General features: G+C 32.3%; 2 protein-coding genes across 3 annotated transcripts; one reads left to right on the forward strand and one right to left on the reverse strand.

Annotated features, from left to right (window-relative positions):
* Nucleotides 1–367: 367 nt before the first annotated feature.
* LOC112417557 (uncharacterized) lies at nt 368–1,494 on the forward strand. Of its 2 annotated transcripts, XM_024773864.2 has the most exons (5): nt 369–686; nt 784–894; nt 1,029–1,110; nt 1,205–1,300; nt 1,394–1,494. In XM_024773864.2, exons 1-5 carry the CDS (start codon nt 514–516, stop codon nt 1,490–1,492), a joined length of 561 nt encoding a protein of 186 aa, XP_024629632.2. In that variant the 5' UTR covers nt 369–513; the 3' UTR covers nt 1,493–1,494. The 2 variants fall into 2 exon arrangements, with proteins under 2 accessions (XP_039685373.1, XP_024629632.2); XM_039829439.1 differs by lacking the exon at nt 784–894 and having other exon boundaries at nt 368–686.
* Nucleotides 1,495–11,900: 10,406 nt separating this feature from the next.
* LOC11445327 (uncharacterized) lies at nt 11,901–13,278 on the reverse strand. Its single transcript, XM_003629044.4, has 2 exons — nt 12,904–13,278; nt 11,901–12,391 (listed from the first exon to the last, which is right to left on the reverse strand). Exons 1-2 carry the CDS (start codon nt 13,233–13,235, stop codon nt 12,046–12,048), a joined length of 678 nt encoding a protein of 225 aa, XP_003629092.1. The 5' UTR covers nt 13,236–13,278; the 3' UTR covers nt 11,901–12,045.
* Nucleotides 13,279–21,961: the final 8,683 nt, after the last annotated feature.

The following is a 21,961-nucleotide window of genomic DNA, read 5'->3' on the forward strand; positions in this document are numbered from 1 at the left end:
ATAGATGTTGTTTCATGTCACAATGCTAGCTAGAAATTACTTTTTTTGAAGTACTTGCTTAATCCGACCTTGGTTGTTATGTGCCATGCTGCTTAGACTTGAGATTCTTATTTGAAAGTTATGGAATTTGAGAGGAATTTGCGCTGTATTCTGTTCTATTTTCTGATTGATAAAAAATTAAAATTAACAAGTTTGAATTGTATATGGTTTTAGTGTTGTGCTTTGATTATTTTAGTTAATACATGAATTGTGACAACATGTAGAATATATTCATGTGTTGTTATATATGGCCAGAGATGTTGATATTGTAGGCGTAATAGTTTTGTAACCCTTTTGTAGATTGAAAAATCAATTGTTTCTTAAATTAACTTTAAGAAACAATGGATAAAAAATGGATGTTTGCGGACCGATTTTCAGAGGAATATGAAAATGGAGTAGAAGAGTTTGTTAAATTTGCTGTGAAACATGCCACTGACCGCGATCGAATCATTTGTCCTTGCTTAAATTGTTGTTATGGAGGAAGGGGTAATGGGGTTGTGTTGCGAAATCATTTACTGGCGAACGGAATTGATCGAAGCTACACATGTTGGACAAGAATTTGTCAAAGCATACATGGTTAAGGAATTCTTGAAATATAAAGATGAGCACAAGTTATTTATTCTACCATTTTATATACATAAGCCTATGTAAGATTTTCTTTGAAACTTTGTTTTTGAATATTTTTTCCTCACTTTTTACCATCGTTTATAGAAGATTTTCTAATTAACTTTGACATCTGTGTAGTGGACATTGGGTGTTATTTGTCATTAATCCCATATCGGAAATCATATATTATATGGATCCATTACTCAATGACTATATGAATTACCCAAAAATGAAGAGTATGTTTGACACGTAAGTATATATATATATATATATATATATATATATATATATATATGTATATATATTTATGGTCAGTTGTTGTATATGAAAACTATATATATGGTCAGTTGTATGTAATCAAAGTTTACATTTATATTTTGTAGAGTTCTAAAGGTATTTCGCGCTGCAAGGAACGCTCAAGTATCAAAGAATAAATTTAACAACATATCATGGGTCCGAGTACAGGTTTGATAATATAACATATAACAACCTTAAACAATTAGTGTATGAATATAATATAAATAATTTTATTTATACAAACTTATTTTATTTTTTGTAGTGTCCTCGCCAAGAAAATGGTATAGATTGCGGGTACTTTGTGATGAGGTTTATGAAAGAGATTCTCATTTCGAAACTAAATGAGATTCCAAAGCTGGTATATGTTATTTTTTATATTAAAGTATAATATTTGTATATATTATTTAAGTTTATTAAGTAACATGATTATTTTTTGTTATAATATATGCAGTACATTGAGGGTTTCAAGTGTGCGACATACTCAAATGATAAACTAAGAGAAATCCAAGAAGAATGGTGTCAGTTCATGATGAGCCTTTTGTTTATATGATATTTTTATGATAAGTGAGTTTCATGTTTCAAAATATATTTGCTAGAAGTGGTAGTGTTTTTAATTTATTATCTTGCTTTAATTTGTACTATGATCAACAGTACTTTGAATTTGTCTCTAATATAATATAGTTTCTTATTGCTTAATGGGGTTTTCTGCCATATGCAGGTGGTGGAGAGTGAACAAAATTTGAAAATTTTGCCTGCTTTTTGTGAATATAAATTTTGAGACGACCAAGAAGATAGATGAAGACATGCTACCATAGAAGATTTTGATCTTATATTAACTAATTAATTAGTTGTAACTTTCAGATATCCATGTTACCATATTAGTGGCTATGTACATTTCTGACATTTATGCTATATATACATACATTTTTTATGATATCTTTAAGTTTTATTTGATAAATAATAGTCTCAATTTTAATGTGCAAAAAATATACATATATATATATATATTATTTTATCTTATTGTAAAAAAAAAAAAAAAAAAAAAAAAAAAAAATCCTGAAAAAAATATTTAATGCTTTTCCTAGCGCTTTTTTCATGTGTAAAGCGCTATATAAACATAGTGTTACATAGCGTTTTTTTATTAAAACGCTATTTTTTACTAATGAAAACGTTATTCCAAACGCCTTTTAGACGGCGTTTAATATTAAAAGCGCTATCTAAAGATTATCTTTGCTGGCGCTTTATGACAAAAAGCGCTATCTAAACCTGGTGTTACATAGCGTTTTCAAACATAAACGCTATTTCTTGAAGTGAATGCGTTATTTTAAACGCCTTTTAGATGGCGCTTAATATTAAAAGCGCTATCTAAGGTTAAACTTTACTAGCACTTTTTAATAAAAGCGCTATTTAAACACTACTTTAGATAGCGCTTTATACAAAAAAAAAGCGCTATATTACCTTTACCAGCGCCATTTACAGTAGCGCTTTGAAAGCGCTAGCTAAAGCCAAAAAAAAGCGCTATATAAGCCCATTTTTGTAGTAGTGATATTTGAAAGGGTCTCAATGGAATCATTTTGTGGGGTTGGTTGGGATATTAAGAGATGTCTCAAACTGGTGGAAAGAGATATCCTTATTGGGATCAAGTCAACCTGGGTTTACTGATTGGTTCTCTAAAAGTATCCTCATGAATGTTAGAGTCGATCTGCTTATTTTTGGAAAGACCCTTGGTTAGGAGATATTCCTTTGAGAATTTGTTTCCCTAGGTTGTTTCAAGTGTCTATTCAGAAAGAAGCTAAAGTGTTTGATATGACCATTAGAGAGGTATTTGAATGGATATGGGATCTTTTTTGAGTGGGAACTTTTGATTTTGGGAGAGCTGCTCCAGGCTTTAGAGAGTTTTACCTTTTATGAAGGTGCAGACTTTTGGGTCTGGGGCAATGACTCATCGACCATATATTCAGTGCGATCGATTTATAAATGTCTTCATATGAGAGCAAATGTAGTTGATGAAAGGTCAAGGGATATTTTGCAATTCATTACAAGGGTGTGAGAGTCTTTGTCTCCTCTCAAGGTAAATGTCTTCTCTTGGCAGCTGCTTTTGGATAGGATTCCGACTCGTCATAATCTCTTTTCAAATAGAGTTATAGTTGATCTTGGTGGTATTTATTGTGTTTTTTGTAATGAGAGTGTAGAGTTGGCTTGTCACCTTTTTGTTAGATGTCAGTTTTTAGGTCAGGTGTGGTAGCATGTGTTTAGGTGGTTAGGGTGAGAGTTAATTTTACATTCAGATCTAGCAAGTCTTATGTTTGATTTAGGTGGAAGGAAAAATGAGAGGTTATGGTACTTATTAATCTGAAAATATGTTGTGTGGTCCATGTGGAGATCCCAAAATGCTCGCATCTTTTTGGGGAAGGAGACGTTTGTGCTCCAATTGGTGGATATGGTTAAGTTCACCTCTTAAAAGTGGTTTTTACGAAAACATTAGTCACACCTTTTCCTTATATGAGTGGGATCATGAACCCACTTTGTGTCGGCATCGTTAGTGTCTTATGGCAGATCTGTCTAGGGGTTGGTTGACTGAGAGACTCTTCTCATGGTCTTCCTTCTATCTGTTCAGCTTTCGTTTGGTGTTCATGTTAGGAGTTATGTGTTTATGTTGTGGTTTTAGGTTTTGCTCTTGTTTTTATATGGGAGGATTTCTTTGATTCCGTTATCGTTTGAATTGAGTATTTCTTATACTCAAATTTATATGTATGTTTGGACTCTTGTAGGAGTGTCCTCCCTTTTATATTTTATATATAATATATATTTTCTATTAGGAAAAAAAATGGACAAATTGCATTGATTAATTGAAGAATATGTCTTGCTCTTGTACCCACATCCATAGGAAGGTAATCAAGTTGTTGTGCCATTCTCAGGAATGGTCAAACCTTGGCCAATTATGCTTCCTAATGGTGGGATGACCCTCCTTATTTTTTTTACCTCAAAGATAGCCTATGGGTTCATATGTGTGTGTGATGTAAACCTTCACAATTAAGTTTGCTTTTTTTTAAAATAAAAATAAAAATGTTCTATTTTATTTCATAAAGATTACTCCCTTTAATCCTTATTATAAGAAGAAAAATAAAACAAAAATATCAAAATCAATACAATAATTATTTCTTGTAAGTATTTAAATATTTTGACAAATATACCCTTATAAAAAATTGTGAAACATTAAATATATCCACTAATATTAAAATGACAAACAATAATGGTGGATAAAAAAGCCATTTAGATAAAAACTACACCTTAAAAAGTATGACATTATCATATAAATAGAACCAAAATTTTGTTTGAAAATCTTCTTATAATTATAACACTACCAGAAACTCTCGGTTTTCCCGAGGCTTTTCGTTCGAAAAATAATCTGCAGGAATACCTGAGGATTTTGCTGCGGTTTCTATTAGTCAGACGAAGTTTCCTGCGGATTCAGATGCCGCAGGTAACTATTTTTTGACTAAAGATTTTCCTGCAGAATTATTATCCAATATTGTTTCTAAGAAATTCCGCAGGTATTGCTGCGGATTTTCCTGCTGTTTTTCATATGGCCTTTTCTGTGGATTTTCCTGCGGTTTCTTTATTTTGTTGAAATTTGTAAGATTTTGAATTTCTTAATTTTAAATATTCAATATAGACCCTATAATTTATTTAAATCTAAGTCCAAATCAGCATATATCCAAATAAAATGTCAAACTCAATTGTAATTGATATTTCTTTTCCTTATAAGGACCGGAGCAAGTAGTAAAAATGCTGGTGTTTATATTGCACAAGGGCACCATCTCTTGCCCCATGCACAAGCACAATTGACCACCCATTTTTGTAGTTTTAAATAAATACAAAATCATGTTTTTATATAGTTCGTATTAGGCTCAATATTTTGTTAAAATTACATATTGATTAAATCAAAATGTGCAACAGATATCATCAAATTTGATACTGCCTCTTCCTAGGTGGCATCAAACTGTAAAAATAGAAAGTCTTAAGTAATTTTCAAAAAACCCATTTGAATGAAATCTAAGAACCCTACTTATACAACACTATCCCAAAAACATAAGAATCCAAAATTGACAAAAATTATCCTAATCTATGTGATTACCAATCGATCCGTCTTGGATTGTATGAGCTCAATGTTTGACGTCACTTTTGTGGGTACACTTCGTCAACGGTCGATGACATCTCATCTCAAAGAGGATTTAACTCTTTTCGACTTAGCTGAACTTCTCACCTAGAGTGATCGAAGAATATTATGATTCAAGCCCCGAACCAAATCTAATTATTTTCTATTCTTTATTATTGTACCCTCATCGGCGTCTATTTAGGGGGATTCAATAGCAGCTGGGTCATGAGAGTTGAAAGATGTTCAGGCTCAAGCTCAAAGATGTCGGTTATGTCATACTCAATTCTACTTCTTTCTATCTACTCTATAACTATTGGCTTTCTTTTCGAGCAAATTAAGAAGAAGCACAGGTGGTGCTAGCAGCTATGACTTTTTCCTTTTGGGCTTACTTGCTAAGAACATTCATTTTCTAACACTCACTCTTTTTTTTTGTGAAATTTATGTAGATCTCGCCACTTTATGTAGGACTCATTTTCAAAAGGTAGGAAACATACGAGTTTCATTCAATAAGAGAGCACTTGTTAAAAATGCCAAGGACACACTTTTTCTAACACTAGAGGCGAATCCATTGTATGGCTTAGTGTGGCTATAGCCTTGTCAGAATATTACCCTTGTTTTTTTTTTTTTTTTTTTTTTTTGCGTATACTAGGTCCCAAACAATTGATTATAGGGTTAATAGTGTTTTACCTCCCTGTAAATAGGTCATTTTTTGTTTTCTCTCTTGTCAAATATTTATTTTGAATTCCGTCCTTGTAATTTGAAGATTTCTTTATTTTAGACCTTCTTGTAAAATTTTGCTCCCTGTAATTTGAGAAAAATTTGGTTTACCCCCTTGCAATTTGAGCAAATTTCGGTTTACCCCCTGTTAATTTTAGAAAATTTCGGTTTACTCCCCTGACATATTATCGATTTTGTACAGTCAAAATTCATGAAGGTCCAAAACCAAAAAACTTCAAATTACAAGGACGGAATCCAAAAAGAAAATTTTACAAGGAGAAAAGCGGAAATGACCTATATTACGGGTAAAACACTATTAACCCTTGATTATATATTATAGGCTAAATTGCATTTTTGGTCCCTTAACTATTTAGGTAGTATTGCTTTGGTCCCTTAATTAAAATTCGATTTATTTTGGTCCCTTAACTTCTCTTTGTAACACATTTTGGTCATTTCTGTTAGTTTTAATTAAAAAAAAAACGTTAGGTTTTCTTCATGTTCTTCTCCTCTTTTTCATCTTCATATCATCTCCGCAACCTTCAACAACAAGAATCCTAAAAAAAAATTCAGAAGAAAACCTAACGTTTTTGAACTAAAACTAACGAAAATGACTAAAATGTGTAACGGATAGAAGTTAAGGGATCAAAATAAATCAAATTTTAATTAAGGAATCAAACTAATACTACCAAAATAATTAAGGGACAAAAAATGCAATTTAGCCTATATTAGATGTGTTGTTATTATTTAGGTTCGTATGTATGGCATAGCGGTAGAGGTTGTTTCTACTTGATGCGTCTTGGGTTTAAGTCCCATCGTTCCCGTTTTTTTACATTTTCTTCAAAGTTTTGATTTTAAAAAGTTTATTATAAAAAATGGGATGTAGGGATCAAATCTTGAACCTTGAGGCTGTTGTAAACATGCTTAAGCCACTTCACTGAAGTGCTTAATATGTTATAAGTTAGCAAAAATGCATTTTTTTATTTGGACAAAAATATCTTTCATCTTTATTATTTAAAATTAATAGTTTGAGGGTTACTTTAGTAATTTTCATTAAAACATATTTGTTAACTTGCACCAATTTACTAACTTAGGCCCACTTTTATTTTATACAAATAGCTTGAGAGTTACTTTAGTAATTTTCAATAAAACATGTTCCGCTTTTCACACTATGGTTCATGCGATGCTTAGGTGAGCGGTCAAAACGGGCAGCTCGGCCCGTTTAGAGCCGGCCCTAACGGGCTTCGGTCTTTATCAAGCCGGGCCAAAAAGTCCGGTTGAAAAACGGGCTTGAAATATACTACCCGAGTTCGGCCCTACACGGGCTGCGAGCTTAACGGGCCGGCCCATATTAAAAATTATATATTTTTTTTTTAAAAAGTACTATAAAATACTCTTATAAATTTTTTTTATAAATAATATTTTTAATATGTTTAAATAACGCCTAGAACAAAAATAAATTGTAAACATTTTTATACAAACGTCGTAAACTAAAATGGCGAGGAAAACAATTTTAAATAAATTAGATACATTATGGTTATATATTCGATCTTTAAAAAAAAAATTGAACAAACATTCGATCTTTAAAATTATAAATAACGAAACGAATAAATATAATTTTATATTACACGTATATTTGTGTTAATTCATTGAATTTTCACTTTTATTTATTACTTTGATAATCAACTAAGTAAAGAATTATTTGAAAAATATATATAATTTATAAGATTTTTTTTGTTATGCGGGCTAGCGGGCTACCCTCGGCCCGTTCGGGCTAGCTCTAACGGGTAGCGGGCTTTTTAGGGCTCAATATTTAAGGCCCAAGCCCTATAATTAATCGGGCTAAACGGACAACTCTAGTTTTCCATATCGTCGTACACAACCGTAAGATTATGTCGTGATGAAGACCTAAACCTAGACTGTTGATAATGCCATACCTTTGAACCTCCTTGCCGCTCGAAATCTCGTTGGCCATTCTGTCCTTGAACCACTTGTCCTTGCGCTTTCCTCTTTCGCATTGTCACCACTGTCACCCTGTTATATTTGATAAGATTAAAAAAACACGACACATTTTTTTCTACTACATAAAAACCACAGGACCAATATTTCCTTTTCGAACCATAAAATGAAACACTGATTTCTATAATTAATTCATCCATTTGCATGAAACTATTAATCATTCGGATGAAAAAAACATGTATTTCATCATAATGATTAATGGTTTCATGTAATTTGATGAAATAATTATAGAAATCAGTGTTTAATGTATGTCTGTCTTCATGAGCTTGACTCAGTTGACAAGGACAATGCATAATATATGTAAGGTCGGGGTTCAAACCTCGATAAAAAAAATGTATTTTACTATTTTTGTTGTTTAATTTCAATTATACCAATTACTATTTATGTTGCATCTCTTTAACTAACCGAAAATATCATTGAATATATCCATTTTACTAATATTTAACATAACAATCATATTTTTCTTCAAAAAAAAAAAAACATAACAATAATATATATAACAAATCAGTGTAATAGCACGGGTAAATAACTAGTAAATTTATAAATTTACCTCATGCAAACAAAAATAATCTCTCAATGTTGCTCAAAACTAAATATTCCTACTAACTTAAACTTTATTTAAAAATCTCTTTTTCCAACACGAAACTGAAAAAGATGCTGGACATATACAGCCCATATATTAGTTGTGTCACAATATGTCTTTTTCCCCAACAAAAAATAACGTTGTCTTCCAACTTTAATTGTTATAGTCATTAAACTCTACTTTGATTTCAGTGTACCTTTAGTTCAAAACGTCTTTTGCAACCAATAAAATGGAAAAAACTAGTAAGTTGTACTTTACGTTTTTTTTTTTTAACTTTGTCTCCATAATTTTAGAATCGTCTCCTTACCTACGTGGTTCATGGGTTGGTTTTCGGCGATTTGTGCCAAACTTTGTTATCCAACTCAGAGTTTGTTTACGTATTACGAATTTAAAAATAAATGGTTTTGACGTTTAACTATTTAGAGATTATTGTTTAAAGATTTTATAAAAAAAACTATTTTGTGTTTGTTTGACATAATAAAAATCACTTTTTTTATGAAAAAAATAGAGATTTTTTACTTGTTTGGATACAACTATGTTAAAATATTTTATATAACAAAATTATTGTGAAGGACACATAATAAGAAAGGGAAATGTTAACTTGTGTCTTTGAGGCATAAGTTAAGAAACCAAATATGGAAATTTTTTTCTTGAAAATTGTACATTCAATGCATTATTCCTTAACTTGTGCCCTTAGGGCACAAGTTAACATGACACAATAGGAAAATACAAGGATAAGTGATCATATTGGTTATTTTTTTTAAGTTATCTTTACTCAAAAATATCTCTATCTTATTTTTTGTCCCATCTAAAAAAACTAGTTTTTGAGAAGCTACTCATAAGTCTTAACAACTTCTCGTTTGAAGTTTTTTTATTACGAGAACTTCTCATTTGAAGTTGTTTACTGATTTTTTTAAGATTATGATTCTTATAAAAAATTACAACAAATGGATGAAATACTATTAAAAGCGATTATTTAAAAGAAATAATTTTTTCTTAAAAAACAACTATAACAAACATGATCTCAATCAAACTTAAATAGGTTGGGTTTCAATCAAACTTAAATAGGTTGGGTTGTGTTCCTGACTGGCCTAAAGCCAAATTCGGCTCCACTCAGGTCTGACTAGAGTCCATTAAGAAGGCGACACTATAAGATGAACACACCTTTAAACTCCCTTATCACAGTACGGGCTGAATGGCTCATGAGGTCTGGGGTTACCCACGCCCACGCAGGTCGAGGATAACTTGCCTTAGGCCGAGAGTTGCCCACGTCCATACCTGAAGATACAATTTTCAGAATAAGGTTTTCCGCTCAAACCCTACCTTACCACTATTTATACCTAGGCATTAGCCTTGGGTTAGGCTTGACACTTCTTATCCTCAATTGTGATTGCACCTCTTGAACAACCTACTGATTTGGGTGTCAGAGCACCTCCAGGTACACAACCCCATTTTGTCTCACCGGGGGCTTAGGAATAACCTCAACGAAGTCATCGCTTCAGGGCTGACAAAATAAATGCAACAGCAAAATGGTTTAGAAGTGTCCATTTTACCAACTTGTCACTGGTTCGATTCCCAGAAACCATATTTATATTAATGATTTAAAAAAAATGTCAAAAATGGGAGCAAAGGGTGTTGAACCCAAGACGCACTACAAGGTAGCAAAGTGTTTACTGCAGGGCTGACAAAATAAATGCAACAGCAACATGGTTTAGAAGTGTCCATTTTACCAACTTGTCACTGGTTCGATTCCCAGCAACCATATTTATATTAATGATTTAAAAAAAATGTCAAAAATGGGAGCAAAGGGTGTTGAACCCAAGACGCACTACAAGGTAGCAAAGTGTTTACCGCTAGGCCAAGTAACTAAATATGATAATTTTCCAACATATATTATATATAATGCATTACTTATGACTAATATATTAAAAAAAAAAATAGGTATTAATCCAGTGTGGCCATTGCCACACCGTGCCTTACGGTGAATCCGCCTCTAATCACCTGAATAGATCATCACGCATACCATGACCTGCATATTTTGTGTGATAGGGTGACTTTTTGTAAATCATCTTTTGTGAGTGGATCCAAAAATGCTACCATCAACACTTAATTTCAGTCTCTCAATGCTTGGGGTTTATTTGTTCTTTTTGACCTACACCCACCGTTGGATAAAGTCTTATATTTTACATGTATAAAAAATAAAAATCCAATGAAATAGTATTCTTTATCCTTTTGATTAAGTCATTGGTTTATACTTCTTTCATTTTATGATCGGAAAATATTTCATGGACCCGTACATCCAACTAACATCATGCGAGAGAATGAATCTTTCAAAAAAAAAATCATGTGAGAAAACAAAATAAAAAGGATGATATAGTAAATATGATATGGTGTGATGTGATATGAAGAGTTTGAGAGATAACGAGAAAATGATATGTTGAATGAGGATTTCCTAAAAGTAGTTGCTATCTTTGGTTTTTTTCATAAAGATGAAGAAAATTACAAAATAGATTACAGAAAGTTGCAATTTTTCAAAATTATTTTTATTGTTTAACGGTTGTTTGTCATTGTCAAAAATATATGGTGAAATACAATGACTCAAAAGTTATGATAACAATATTGATTTAGATTTCCCTCTAAAAAAAAAGATATTGATTTAGATTTAATTTATATACATCAATAATAAAAAGAGTTTTGCACACTCAATCAAATATAACCGTCGGATTGTTAGAAATATTGAACATGAATTTCAAATTCACTCTAAAGATTTCTGGGGTAAATTTCTAGTTTGGTCTTTAGATGAGGTCCAAGTCTAAAGATTTTTCATATGATTTCTACCAATGAAATACTCAATCACTAAGATGTTTTGAGTGGTGTTTCTGTATTTTGTTTGTCACATTTTTCTTTTTTCTTTTTTTTTTTCCGTTTGGAGATCACATCGATGTTTTGGTGGTACTTTTGTAATTGATAACTTTGTATCTATTCCATCATAGTACTCCTTATGCTCTGATTGTTAATTTTTAAATATTATATTTTTGGTCATTTCTTGGAAGAAAAAAAATGGGGTAACTTTTTCAGTTTCACCAACAAATCGTGGCAGACTCTTCAGGTTACTTTTTCAGTTTCCTTTTTTTTTGTCAAGTAGTCTAGTGATTACAGCTCACACAATTTAATTGTGGAGAAGTGAAATATCCGGGGTTCTATTGTGGCGGACTCCATAAAACGCCTTCTCTCATAGTAAATAGCATCAACAATGTTTGACCGTGATTTTTTATAATATCAAAGATAACAATGTAACTAAACACAAAATAAAATAATATTGTCTACAATATCTTGGCCTTTTGCTCTAAAAGATGATTACTCCAACATCATTTCCAAAAGCATTTGAATAAATGATCCATATATTACATAAAGGAGGACAAACTTGCAAGCCAGAACATGCACAATATAATAACATAAAATAATAAAAACTCCAACATCATAACCAACCAAATTCAAAACAGAAAAGAAGGAAAAAAAAAAGTTACGAATAAAAAGCCACATATTATGGTGATAAACTAGAGCTAGCTATCTAAAGAGATTCTAGCTTAATTTGTCCATGCATGCATGACACCTATGCTTCAAAGTTTCACTTAGACAAACCCAAACGAAGTTCCAAATCAACTCCTCCATCATCAGAAGCACTAGGCAGAGTCATGGAAGTGATTGCTTCATAGTTGTTGGTGTTGCTGCTGCTAGCTTCTTCTCCATAATATGGAGCAGATGGTGAGTTCCTGTTTCTCTTGGAAGCAGAGTTGCTGGGATTTGCAATTTGTTTTCTTTTCCTAAAACCATGCACAAATGTGGCTGGTAGGTACATGAAGAAGCTTAAACCATAGCTTTTAACTTGTTGTCGTGTCTTGCTAGATACATAGTTCTTAGCAATTTTGCTCCATTTCCCTTTTCCATACTCAATCAGCCCCATCAGAAATAAGCTAAAATAAATAAAAAATCAATTCTATTAAATATCAATAGTAAAATTTAACGTTAGAAAAAAAAAATCAGTGCTTGCACATTACTTTATAATCTATGAAAGAGTAATTGGTGTAGAAGTGATTTTAAGAAAATCGATAAAAAAATATTGAAATCACGACAGATATTACAGACGAAAAAATAAAGTTAGTCATTAAATTCGGCGTCTAAAAATTTAATATAGAATTAGAAACATAAAAATTTCGTATTTTTCTTTCTCCAAATTTTTGTGGCTATTTCAACGTTTGTGAAAACGAAAGTAAGAAAAGCACTGTAAGAGAAGGTTGAAATAACTGCGGATTTAGTGAGGTAAAAGTGACAGTTAGAAAAACATTGTCAGAAACATAATAGCTACGGAAATAAGAGAAAGAAATATAAAAAATTAATCATTAAATTTGGTGCCTCTAAATTTTCATCGCAATTTCAACTTTGCATAAAAAAATTAATTAGATTTAAGTTTAAAAGATGTAATTACTCATGCTCTAATTGACTCCAAGAAACCCCGAGCCTAGCTCCATTTGAGAATTGGGATGTCTTTGGTTCAGGTAACGGTTTGAGAACCATTGCAATTTGGCTATGATACATGCCAGGTTGAGGCCAACCGGTAGCAATTTGAGGGGTCTCAAATCCTGGAGGTGGTGGTACAAACAAGGTAGTTTGGTGCTGGTGGGGATGGATTTGGTGGTGAAGATTAGGGTTGGTAGAAACGGGAGCAAAATTAAGGATCGTTGGTAGATTAGATAAAGATACAGGTGTTGATGGAGGTGAGTCGGGGGAACTTGTAAGGTCAATTATCTCAATAGGCATTTTTGGAGGATCTTAAGGATAGATTACTCTAATTGTGCTTTGGAGTGAGTTGATAGTTGAAACTGCTTGAGTCTGAATTTATAGAACTCCTAGGCTATTACTTTGTTTGAATTTACTAAAATATCCATGCAATTCTCAGTAATTATATTTATTTTGTTTAATATAATGATCTAATAACATCCATAAATATAAATTTATTTACACTTTTGCCATTTGTTTTAATAGATTACATACATCTTTGGAGTCAGTAATATAGTGATGAAAGCATGTGGGTCTGACGCTCCATAAAGTAGATTCGATCTTATCACCTACGCGCATAAGATGCCACAAAAAATGTATCTTTTCATACACATGTGAATGACGTCACTTACATGTGAAGGAGTTATTATAATAATGGTTGCATTTAACCTCAAATTAGTAAATCAGCATTGTTAATTGCTACTAAAACAGAACAATATTACAACACAATTTGTAGGGCTGTAAGGAAATGTAAATATTTTACAAAGTGAAAATTAATCTCTGAATCTAATAAAATAAAGATACGACGTAAAAAAAATGGTCTTTTTTTTAAACTAAAGGAAACTTGCCAAAGAAGCAAGTCCCCAAAATATTATAAAAAGAGAGAACAAGAAACAAAAGAGAGGGGGGACATGCAGCCTAACCCTCAAAAAAGATTGACAAATCTAAAATAGGGAAGGCAGAGCCTATTTCTAGCAAAATCCATCTCAAGCTGAGATGGAATATGATCCCACCAAAAGAAAGTGTTCAAAGCTAAACTTATTGAAGCTAATTTATCAACACAATGGTTCCCTTCCCTGTATATGTGAGTAATGAAAAAGGATATCGAAGATGTAAGGTGCAAGCAGTTCTCCCATATGTTTCTTAATTGCCAAGGAACAACTGATTTGGATTTGAAGGCTAATGTTACTAACATGGAATCAGTTTCTAACCATAGATGATTTCAACCTCTATTGAAGGCAATTTCAATGGCTATTATAGCACTATGAAGCTCAGCACAAAGAGAGGTGGATATTCCCATGTTTAAAGCAAAGGCTCCTAAAAAATCAGCATCATTGTTTTTGAAGGTACCTCCACAAGATGAGGGTCCGGGATTACCATTGGAAGCACCATCAATATTACATTTAACCCAATTGAAGAATGGGGTTTGCCATGTGACTTCTTTAATTCTATGGGCAGATCTATAGGTCATCTGAACTGAGAAAGCTTTTAGAATAACAAACTCAAAAATGGAAGTGTTTGCAGCCAGTTTGGAGCTATTCCACATAGATCAGTATTAGAGATTATCAGATTGATAGCTGACTTATAATGGGTTTTCTTATCATTGAATCTAATTTGGTTTCTACAAAACCAAATAGTGTTGAAGGTGTTAATGACTGCAGCCAATATAACTAGCTTGCACTTAGGAGCCCACTTTCTGTTGCAAAGATCCAAAACCTCAGAGATTAAAGAAAAGTTACAGTTGGTGTTTAGCAAAGAAATGTGCCATTGCCAAATGGAATTAGCAAAACTGTAATGAAGGAGCAAATGATATGTTGTTTTTGTAGAAGAATTACACAAGCTACACATTGAGGGAAGGTAACAACCTCTAGTGGAAAGATTGTCATCAGTTGGTAGCTTGTTGTGCGAGCTTCTCCAAACTAATAGAGATTTTGAGGGGGGGAATGGAGGAATGCTAGATAAGATTTTCCCATGAAACATTCTGACCAGCATGGAAATGAAAGAAATAGGCATCTTTGAATGATAAATCACCATTTTGAGAACTATTCAAGATAAATATGTCATCTTTTCCAACCAAAGGGATTGTGATTTTATCAATAATTTCGAAAAGATTGGGAAATATTTGAGTGATAAAGAAGAATCGATAATGAAAAGGTTAACTGTAGCTTGCAACCTATGATGGATAAGATGATGAATGTTCATAGCAGAAACCAATGGTGCCCCACACCAAGAATCCTTCCATAAATTAATATCACTTCCTCACCTAGAAGCCAATAGATGTTGGCCGTTACATCAGAATACTTGGGCTTAATACTACTCCAAACTGATGAGGAAATATGATGTTTGATTGGAGACTGCTTTTTCAAAACTCTAAGTCTGAGGAAATGTGCCCATTGAAGATTAGATTACAGGAGTTACCAGGACAACTTCAGCTTGGCTCCCTCATTGATCTTAGAGAATGACCTAATACCAAGCCCCCCTCCTTATCTGGAAAACACACTTTGTGCCAGGCAACTGTTACAAGTTTCCTTTTGTTGACATCACCACTCCAGATGAAATTCCTCATCCACTTTTCCATTTCCTTAATTAGATGAACTGGCCAAGAGTATACAGAGATACAATGTAAAAGCATGCATTGAATCACACTTTTAACCAGTTGAATTCTTCCTGCAATAGACAAGAGAGAAGCTTTCCAAGCAGATAGCTTAAGCTTAACCTTATCAGCCAAAGGTTGAAAATAAGAGGTTTTAGGCTTCCCATTGAAAATTGGCTCACCTAAGTAATTGAAGGGGAGAAAGCCAGTATTGAAACCAATCAAATTTGAAATTTGAAGCAACCTATGAGTAGAAATTGAGCCACCATAGATGGAAAACTTCTGAGGATTCACAAACTGACTAGAAATCTGAGAATATCAATGGAACGGATCAGCTAAGGCATGAATATTTGATGAGGTACCTTCGCGGAAAATCATAATATCATCTGCATATAAGATATGAGATGGTGTAAGGTTGCTTCTGGAGCCATTAATAAGCTCTAACTTCCCTTCTCTTACAAGATTGGTAATGCTTCTGCTCAATACTTCTTCAGCAAGGCAAAAAAAAAAAGGGATAAGGGATCCCCTTGCCTGACTCCCCTTGAACAAGAAAAGTAACCATGGTGTTTGCCATTTATGGAGATGGAGATTTTTGCAGAAGAAAGAATAAAGTGGATCCACTTGCAAAATACTTCATTGAAACCAAACGATTTGAGAACATTTGGTAAAAAAGACCAGTCTAGAGTCTCAAAAGCCTTGGCAATATCAACCTTGAGAGCTAAGTTTCCACCAAAAGTCTTCTTATGCAAAACATTCACCACTTTGGACGTTAAACATATGCAGTCTTTGATACTTCTGCCTTTAATAAAGTCTCTTTGTTGAACTGAAGTGATAGCTGGCATGATTGAAGCTAATATGTCTGCTAAAATCTTTGATATTATCTTGAATTTCAAATTAGCAATAGCTATAGGCCTATACAGGGGCGTCCCTGAGTGGGTGCAAACAGCTCAAACGAGCTGGGCCTCCCTCAAGGATGGGCCTCATTTTTTATTTTTTTTATATCCAGTATAATGGTGGTTTCTTTTTAGGCCCCCTTAATATCTCTTAGGCCCCCTAAGATTATTTCATTCCCTCACAAGGATGGGCCTCTTTTAGGATTATTAGAATTAGTTCCTCTTGATTTTGGTGTTAGGTGGGGGTTCCTCATGTATACGGTAGTCATTTTCACCTCTGGGTGTACCGCATATATACGGCACATTGTATTTATCTTTTAAAAAATATAAATAGAACATTGCTCTTTTAAAAAAAAATTATGTTTTGATTTTATCACTGGCCTCTTTTCATTTCCAGAGCCGAGCCTCTGAATTCTCAGGGACGGCCTTGGGCCTATAGTGCTCAACTGTATCTGCATGGTTAGTTTTAGGAGTAAGAACAACTAAATTAGCATCAAAATTTGGTAATAACCAACCAGATGTGAAAAACTGCAAAACAGCTCTAAACACATCTGTTTAACTATTTCCCAGGATTTTTGAAAAAAGAATGCTCCAAATCCATCCGGACCTGGAGCACTAAGAAAAGACTGCATGGAAAATTTCTTCATGAGTAGGAAGCAAGGTCAACATATTGTTGACTCTATCAGTAATCAAACTTGGAATAACTTCCTGAACCATATTATTATGAGTAATATTTGTGCTATTTGTAAATAAGTTTGTGAAATGATTGACAACATGTGTTGAAACTTCATCTGGCTCTTTTAGCAAGACATCACCATTTCTCATGGTTGAGATAAGGCTAGAACCATTTCTTATTTTGGCTATTCTATGGATATATGCGGTGTTTCCTGTCAAAAAAGTTCTTCAATATTCAGAGCATTTTCAAGGTTTTGCTGAGCTATTTTTTCTTGATCAAGGGGTGTATCAAGAAGGATGGGGATGGTCAGATTTTAATTTGGTTAAGGTGCAGGCATTTATCCAATTGAGGTTAGCTATAGCTCTATCTAGTCTTCTTTTGGTATTAAATCTACCCCTTCTGCCATTTGACCAAGTATAGGTAGCACCTCTAGTTGGAAGGTGTATGACAGGGGTGGCAAAATGGATGGATTGGATGGATATGGATATGGATTTGGATCCTAATGGATTGACCAAAAAATTCAGTAGTTCATTAAAATCCACCAATTTTTTTTGAAAAAAAAAAAAAAAAACCATCCAATCCATCCATTAGGTTTTATGTCCATCCAATCCATCCATTATTAAATTTAAATGGATGGATTATCCATCCGATCCGTTTAATAAAATGTATTATTTATTTTTTAAATTTTTTTAACATAATTCTTTAGTTAATTAATTAGTTTTACTAAATTATTTTGTTAATAAATTGGTGCAGAAAGTAATGACATTAAGAATTCCTTTTTTAATTAAGCCCAATACTTATTTTTGTATAAGCCCAAAACATATTTTTTTTAAAGTCCAAAGCTGAAAATAAAATAAATAATTAAAAGGTGGTGGTGCACCGGCGTTGACTACCGGACACCACCGTTGACCGGCGGTCTCTTGCGACCGACACGGCGGAGAACAGCGACGATATTGCCGGAAATCCAGATTTTCCGGCGGTTCGCGGCGGAGCTCCGACGAGATCACGGTGGTGGACGGTGGCTGTCCGGCAGAGCTCCGGTGGCCATGGATGTTGACATTTTGTTGACCTTTTTTTTTTTAATTGAATGGACTGATTCTTATGGGCCAAACATTTGAGGAAAGAATAAGAATATTTCTTTTTAGGCCCCCATAATTAAAAATATAGCTTGTTTTTATTTATTAACAAAATTAATTTAAATCATGTTTAAAATAATTTTATATCCAATGGATTATTATTAATATTTTAGGTGATCCAATGGATTTTTAAAATAAGGTGGATGGATTGGATGTATCCTTAATTTTAAATGGATGGATTAAATCCAATCCATTAACTATTTTTTTTGTTTGATAGATGGATTGAATGGATATTATGGTGAATGGATTGGATGGATATGGATTTGATGGATCCTTTTGCCACCTCTATATACGAGGTTATTGGAATCACTTCATTGCTGAAATTCAATCATAGGGGGTCTGTGAGGGGAGAAATTGCTTTGTTGCTCATGTGATCCCAATATAGCATTGAAATCACCTATACATTAGAGACGAAAAAATAAAATTAGTCATTAAATTTGGTGTCTAGAAGTTTAATACAGAATTAGAGACATATTTCGTACTTTTTTATCTCCAAATTTCTATGGTTTTTTCAACTTTTTATAAAAGTGAAATGAAAACTAAAAAAGCACTTTAAGAGAAAGTTGAAATAATTGTGGATTTAGTGAAGTAAAAGTTCAAATAATAATAACTATGGAAATAAGAGACAAAAAATAAAATCATTAAATTTGGTGCTCTAACTTTTTGTAGCAATTTCAACTTTTTCTGGTAGTAAAATGAAATCATGCCATAAAAATTTAATTTGATTTAAATTTAAAAGATGTGATACATAACCGGTAGCGATTTGTGGGGTCTCAAATCCTGGAGGTGGTGGTACCAACAAGGTAGTCTGGTGTTGGTTGTGATGGATATGGTAGTAAAAATTACGGTTGGTAGAAACAGGACCAAAATCAAGGATCATTGGTATCTCAATGGTAATTTTGGAGGATCTTAAGATAGATTATTACTTTGTTTGAATTTACCAAATGTCCATGAAAATTCTCACTAATTAATTTGTTTGTGTTTAAATCAATGATCTCATCTCCTTAAATATAAATTTATTTACACTTTTACATAATTGGAGTCAGTGAGATAGTCATGAAAGTGTGTGGGTCTGATACTCCATAACGTAGCTTTGATTTTATCGCTCGCGCGTATATAGTACCACAAAAAATGTATCTTTTCATAAACACGCACTTATATGTAAAGGAGAGACTATATAGTTGCATTTAATCTCAAACTCATATATAGTTTGTCTTCGCAAATTAGTAAATCAGTATTTTATTTTAAGAAGATTTACTAAATCAGCGTTGCTACAGAAACAGAACTAGGTCACAACACGATATGTAGGGCTGTAAAAAAATTGTAACTTTTTTACAAAGTGAAGCTTCTTTTTTTTTTACTCTAATAAAAAAATTATTTATTAAGCACCAGTGATAACATTTGTCATTTTTATTTGATTGCCTCGTAGTAAAGTAGTTCTATAGTTCTATTGCATCAAATAAATCCAAGATGAGATTTTTTTTTTTTTTTTTTTTATAGATCATCCAAGGTGAGATAAAAGCACTTAAACATCATAAAGCTTATTTGTAGTAAATGTAAATTAAACATATGACTTGTTTGTTGCACGTTAAAAAAAATGATTTTGTCATTCAATAATTTAAAGATTATTTTTAAGAGATTTATATAATAAAAAATAATCAATTTTGTTTATTTCTTTATCGAAATAAAAATCACTTCTTTAAAAGAAAAATTTATTTTGTTTGGATACAACAACAATATAAAAGGGTTTTTCTTTTTTGTTACAAAATTATCTTGTGATACTTATTTTCTCTCCCCTCTAAAAAAAATACTTCCTCCTTCCATTTTTAAGGGTCCGTTTGGTTCGAGAATTAGGAGGGGAGGGGAGGGGAGGGATTTTTACGGAGGGGAGTGGAGGGGAGATATTTTTAATTAAAAGTGTGTTTGGTTCACAAGGGGAGGGGAGGGATTTTAACAGTATTTTACCGTTTTACCCTTAAACTTAATTAAATAAAAGAAACTGTTTGTTTTTACGATTTCAGAAACTGACAAAGACAAGCACACATCTAAGCCGCTATTTTATCTTAAACTAGCTCATGTATTTTGCTCCAAGCATCATATTGTTTTTTTTTACAATGAGATGATGAAATTACTCACAATTCACTTTGGAGGAAGCCTCAAGCAGTCGTTGACAACAACAAAGTAGTAGTAAGAGCGGTTTGTACATCTAACAAATAAGAGTGGTAGATTATATAATAATAAAAATTGTTACAAGGAAAATATAACAAAATAATAATAATAATTGTTACAAGAATAAGATAACCTAATAATAATAATAAGATTGTTACAAAAATAATATAATCTAATAATAATAAAAGTTGTTACAAGGTTAATATTGAGATTTGAAATTAATTTAAGGATAATTATGGCAATGCAATAAAATTTTAAAGAGATTTGCTCCCCTCCCCTCCCCTTCCCTTCCCTTCTAAAAATTGAACCAAACACTTCAAATTAAAAATCTCCCCTCCCCTTCCCTCCCCTCCCCTCCAAAACTCTCGAACCAAACGGACCAAGTGTCGTTCGACTACGGATTTAGCATTCCTATTTAACTATTGTAATTTTTAAGTGTGTTTGGATACACTTTATCTTTTTAATAAATTTAATATGTAATTTTTCTCTCCTAACAAACATTTGTTAGTTACTATCTTTTTCTCCAACAAATTCTTTTTTTTTTTTTTTTGCTCTCTCTCACAACAAACAATTGTCAATTTTCTAATGAGTCTTCCACTTTCTCTTTCTTTTGAACATTCATGGAGTCTTTTATTTTTCTTCCCTCAAATTTGTTCTATTACTCTGCCCTTTAAATTTTGAACAATTGATATTCATCTTATTTATAGAATTTTAACTCTTCTTAGAACCATTGTTTGAAATAAAATTTTGTTTAAATTTAAAGATAACAAAAAACAAACTTTATTTTTAAAAAAAAAAAAAAAAAAAAAAAAAACAAACTTTAGATGACATTAATTAGTTTTATTAAAAAAGATAAGAGTAATTGACAAAGGTATAATTGACAAATTCTACCCTTAAAACACCAAAAATACACTTAAATAGGAACGAAAAATTCACCATAAAAAAAAAATAAAAAAATAAAATAAAATCGTGAAATAGATGAGTTAAACCTCCGTTTAAACGAATTTTTCAAAAAAAATAAATAAATAAATTGGAGGTTTAACTGATAGATCGTGGCAAGCCATGTTATGCTCCTAATATAGTGCTAATCTCTACCACCTTTGTGTTCAAAAATAGTAAAACATTCGTGGCTTGATCTTAGTCACAGAAATTTTCAATGATTTCATTCTCAAGAAATTTGGGTTGCCATTCTTCTTTTGATCGTCAATTAATCAACTGAACAAAAATCCACTTTAACAACTTCATTGCCAGACAATAGATATGTGACATATGAATTGAATAACATGAAGAACAAAAACTTAGGACACATTAATGTATGCCGAACAATATGAAACAAGTTAACTAAAATTTGCACATTTTAATCGAAAGGTGTTCTAATTAAGCATGGTATTGGATTTGGAACACAGTGATGCAGAGCTAACTAATAGTTCTAAGTGTTTTGTTTGAGAACATATATACAAGTAATCTAAAGTATGTTCTTGGTTTGGTTAATTTTTCTATGTTATTAGCCAAGAACAATC

This window comes from Medicago truncatula, chromosome 8 (genome assembly GCF_003473485.1).
Source record: "Medicago truncatula cultivar Jemalong A17 chromosome 8, MtrunA17r5.0-ANR, whole genome shotgun sequence".
NCBI lineage: Eukaryota > Viridiplantae > Streptophyta > Magnoliopsida > Fabales > Fabaceae > Medicago > Medicago truncatula.